At 36.3% G+C, this 4969-nt stretch overlaps 1 protein-coding gene across 8 annotated transcripts; it reads left to right on the top strand.

Moving 5' to 3' along the window:
* The first annotated feature begins 953 nt into the window (after window positions 1-953).
* On the top strand, window positions 954-3823 carry LOC110767261 (uncharacterized). Of its 8 annotated transcripts, none has more exons than XM_088254156.1 (8): window positions 954-1073; window positions 1181-1256; window positions 1339-1416; window positions 1628-1826; window positions 2106-2287; window positions 2410-3162; window positions 3271-3348; window positions 3507-3823. In XM_088254156.1, exons 4-8 carry the CDS (start codon window positions 1664-1666, stop codon window positions 3555-3557), a joined length of 1227 nt encoding a protein of 408 aa, XP_088110282.1. In that variant the 5' UTR covers window positions 954-1073; window positions 1181-1256; window positions 1339-1416; window positions 1628-1663; the 3' UTR covers window positions 3558-3823. The 8 variants fall into 8 exon arrangements, with proteins under 8 accessions (XP_088110282.1, XP_088110281.1, XP_021826446.1 ...); XM_088254155.1 differs by having other exon boundaries at window positions 1343-1416; XM_021970751.2 differs by having other exon boundaries at window positions 955-1073; window positions 1339-1401.
* Window positions 3824-4969: the final 1146 nt, after the last annotated feature.

Here is a 4969-nt window from a genome sequence, read left to right on the forward strand (position 1 = left end):
AAAGAGTTACATGAAATTTGAATTTGGGTACTTTAAAGCCATAAGGTCTTTAATTTAATTTAAGCCAAGTGCCAACTCAAAACTTCATCCCACCTTTCATGTTCCTCTCTTGTTTTCACAAATTTTGTATGCGTGCATCATAACATTTTGGCCTAGTTGCGGTTCGATTTTCGCAACTTTTCAATAAAATCGTGAACCGACTAACATATTGTGGTATGGTAAAAAGATAAATCATGAACCGACCGATATATTGCGGTATACCATAATTACAGAACTTTCTATCAACAAAAAAAAGAGTATGCTCATGCTTAAAAATATTGTTGAAATAAGCATAACTTTCTATCAACAGAAAAAGAGTATGCTCATGCTTAAAATATTGTTGAAATAAGCAAAACTTTCTATCATTGTCAATTATTCTTTAACTCATATGCGGAGAGAATGAACTTTATTATTAAAAACAAACCAATACAATCCACAATCCTGCTAATGCACAATTAATCAACTAAATAGTTGATTGCAAGCTAGGGATTATCTCAGCTAACCCACTAATAACAACCTAACAAAATTTCCAACACAACCGATGAGTTTGCAATACTAATTGAAACTGAGGTTCCTACTAGATAAAAGTATAATTATTTATTAATTAAGTTATATTAATTCACTAAATATTCAAATGATATTTCTTCAAGGCCGATATTTAAAAAAAAAAACAATAGAGGGAACTTCAAGAGATTGGTAGAGAATACATTTCATTAGTAATGCATTCAACCAAAAACTGCTGTTGTTTCTTTTCAATCCAAAACACATACAAACAAAAACTGTCCTGATAATAATTGACACATATTCCATTTTCTGTACGACTGCTGCTAACATACACAATTTGTGAATTTTCCATAATTGGAAAAAGAAAAGGCATCCGCGACTAACGTGCGCCGGGGTGTGTAGTATAGTTGGCTCATTTAGTGTGTTCTTTATGAAGGTAATATTAAGAAGAAACTAGTCCCATTTCGCGCTCTCTCCTTCCCTTTTCCGGCAAAGCCTCTTCATTTCTCTTAAACCCTTGTCAGAGTACAGTACGCTCTCTCTCTCTCTCTCTCTCAGATTATTTTATCTTGATTCATGTTCTACATGGAAATAGATACAGACTGTAATGGCTATCTGAATCATATGGGTTCATCAGGATAATCAGCTTGGCGTTTGCTAGTTAGTTGCAGAGTTTCAGGAATTCTTAGGGTTCTAAGAAAGACTCTGTTTTGGTGAGTTTGGTTTGGCCAAGAAAGAATTTTTTTGGTTATTTTCATATGGTTTGATCAAGATGACGAACTTGGATTTTGTTAGTCAGGTGCAGAGTATCATGGATCTAGTGCAAGAAACTGTTTTGATGAGCTTGGTTTAGTCAAGGTTGAATCTTTTTGGGTATTTAGATAAGAAAAAAGTGGTTTGTGCATATCTTTTGTTTTCTTTCTCATGTACCCGAGTTTTCAAAACTGGCGTTTTTATTTGTTTCTGGTTCTGAAAGTGCGGATGCTTGTAGCTTTTGCACAGAAATATGATGAATTGGGTTTTTTTTTTCCTTCTTCTTCTCTACAAGCCTGTTTATAATTATTTATTTATTTGCTTGATTCAGGTTTGTGATATATTTTCATCGTGTTTGTCTCTGAAAATGGGGGCCGGAAGGAAAACAGAGACCTTTACTGCACCGCCTTATCAAGGCCTGGCAACCTACACTACATCCATGAGAAATTTGATCAAGAAACACCTTGGTGGAGTCATATTTGGTTGCAAGGACATCACAATCAATGAATGTCTATCTAAACAACTCTTTGGTCAGTGTTCTGAACTTCTTTGCACGTTTTGGTATTGAACTTCATGTCATGTGCACCAATTTGTTCTTATCTATGTTGTTCCCAGTGCATTGCCATCTTCACCTTAAATTCCCTTTTAATGAGCCCCAAAGTATTGTCGCCAGATTTATCGAGTACACAAAACTTTCTGCAAATAATGAATTTTTTGTCTGTTGATTTTGTGCACTACTACTGCTCATTTCATGTTATAGTTTTAGTTTTGGTGCCACGAACTCATGACATGAATTTATTTTCTTTCAGGCTTACCAGCTGCACACTTTCTATATGTACAGAACATTTCTCCTGGCTTGCCACTTTTTCTCTTCAATTACACTGATAGGAAACTTCATGGAATCTATGAGGCTGCTGGCTATGGGCAAATGAATATCAATCCCTGTGGATGGACCACTGATGGTTCAAATACTACGCCATTTCCTGCACAGGTATTAAATAATTTTTTCTTCAAAATTGGTATAATTGTCCTGATTTATAATATCATCTTAGGAAAACAGGTTCTTAGTCAAGAAAAGGATTTTATACTGATATATTCTGTTTCTACATTAAGGTTAAGTTCTGTGCTCGGCTGCACTGCCGGCCACTGCCTGAAAGTCAGTTTAGAGAGATAATTGCCGACAACTACTACAATGAGTTTCATTTCTGGTTTGAGCTTGATCACGCTCAAACAAGTAAGCTCACATCTAAGTTAGCATCTGGAGCAGTTGCTCCAAGTACTCCTGCACCACAGAGATATAAGGGAGCATCTTTAGCAGTTTCTCCAAGTCCTTCTGTACCTCAGAAATCTAAGTTAGCATCTGTAGAAGTTGCTCCAAGGACTTCTGCACCTCAGATATCTAAGTTAGCATCTGTAGAAGTTGCTCCAAGGACTTCTGAACCACAGAAAACACTGAATTGGAGAAGTTGTTTTGTGGCTCTTCCCTCGCATGACACAATAGAGGAACCTGAGTGGCTTGAAGAACTTACATCAGAGGCTGAGGATTTGAGTAATTCATGTCAGAATTTGGATGTCCCAATTTCGTTTGGAAGATACGATCCATTCAAACCCCAATTAGATGTGAAGGATGCTGAACAAGTGGGGCAGGAACATGTATACAAAAAACTGAAAGATTTAGCGATCCATGATAATCTTAACAATGAATGTCAAGACATGTCTTTGTCAGGAGATGTTGAAGATAGTGTTGCAGGAAGTTCTCACTCCTCGTTTGATCAAAGAAGCAGAGAGAGTCCTTGCTCCTTGTCTGCACAGAAGAGTGGAGAGATCCCCCTATCCTTGTTTGAGCATCAGGCACTCATAGCTAAGGTACATGATGATTTAGTAGTTTCATGAAATATAAGTTCTAATGCTAGGTATCCCTGTTTGTTTTCTTTTTAACTACCACAATCTTATGTGTTATATTATTCGTATCAGTTGATTGAAGAGGTGGGAGAGCTAAAGGCTTTTAAGACAGAACAATCTCAGAAGATTAGCTATTTGGAGTACAAGCTGGTACTTAATACAATGCTAAACATTGCTATATCTCTGTTTCCTTAATTTATGTATTGGCACTGAATTGGTCCAAGTCATTTTGATTCAAACATGAAGAAATAAAGCCTTTTTCTCTTCATTGATCTTGCTTCTTGTTTCTTCTTACTTTGGCATTTCAGGAGCACGCAGAGACTGAAATTCAACGCTTGAAAGTTTGGTTTGAAGATTGAATCTGAGTTAGTGCACTACTTGTGAGCATTAAGTTGTATGCTTTGAGCTATGCTTGTGGATGCATAGTATACCACTGTAAAGTTTCATTCTCTCTTGGGCTGTATGAGTTAATTAGTAGCAATGATAGAGTTGACATTAAATGCTGTATGAGTTAGTCGAGGAAGAAATGTGCTTTGCTCTGGGGCCTTTGGTAGACATGGCAGGCCACGTACGTACAATTAGAATTCTTATTAACCCATTGATACTATGAGCTTTTGCTTGTCTACGAGTGCCTAAGCTTTGATTAACGTTTTTTCTTTTGGTCAAAAAAGCTTTGATTAACTTGATCAACAAGTTAATCGACTTCTTATCGTGGGTGAAATTTTTGAGAAGAGTGTGGGCCGTACAAAGTTTAAAATGAGATAATTGAAGGGCTCTCTGGTCCCAGAAATGTGCTGGTTTGCGATAAGTTGATTGGTTTATGATTCTTACTCGTGTCCAATAATATTCCAGTTATATTCCAAGTTGGCATTGCTGCTGTTTGGCTGTAATTTAACCTTTAACCTAACCCGGACGGGCCACCATCCATGTACTTCACCTAGCTAGTTGGGGTTGAAGCCTCAACACTTGGGGACACTGTACCCTACTTATAAACAAAACCCACCTAGCAAGGAAAGCGACCACTACTTACGCTAATATGGCAATGTTGGAAAAACTTATGTGGGGTTGTTTTTATTACGGGAAATTGAATAGTCATAGAATAATTCCGTTGAAAATGAAGGCATGTATGTTTAGTAAGTAAGAACTCATCATCAACTTTGCACATGTGTTATATTTTAACGGAAATGTTCCGCCATTATATACGTACTGTACTGTCACGTGATAAGAATAATCTCACATAAGTTTCAAATAATTTTTTATCCGATTCTAACATGTTCTCGTATCAAATGATTTGGTATCATATGTATTCAAATCATCAAATTGAATTTCGATTAGTTTTAATTGAATTAAGTTCAAAATTAGATTGGATTGGACTATGATTTACTAATTGAATTGCAAACTTTCTGAAGATTAATGGTTTACAAACAAGCTCATTTAGATTTTTTGTTGTAACTTTTACAGAAGTTGAATTGGGTAATTTGAAGATATATCATCATTATTAACCAAATGTAATCTACTTTAGCACAAGTAAAACTAGAGCAAAACACATTCATCTGCTTTACAACTGGGTGCATTTTTGCTCACCACTTTAACCATAGGTGTACATTCACCACCATCCTCAATGCTTGACACGTGTCCATAGACATAACCATAGTTAACTTTTGCTTTGTATTTATGGAATCATGATTACACCTATGGACACGTGTCAAGCATTGAGGATGGTGGTGAGGGTACACTTATGGTTAAAGTGGTGAGCAAAAATGCTCCCATT

Source organism: Prunus avium, chromosome 6 (genome assembly GCF_965620075.1).
Source record: "Prunus avium chromosome 6, drPruAviu1.hap1.1, whole genome shotgun sequence".
Classification (NCBI taxonomy): domain Eukaryota; kingdom Viridiplantae; phylum Streptophyta; class Magnoliopsida; order Rosales; family Rosaceae; genus Prunus; species Prunus avium.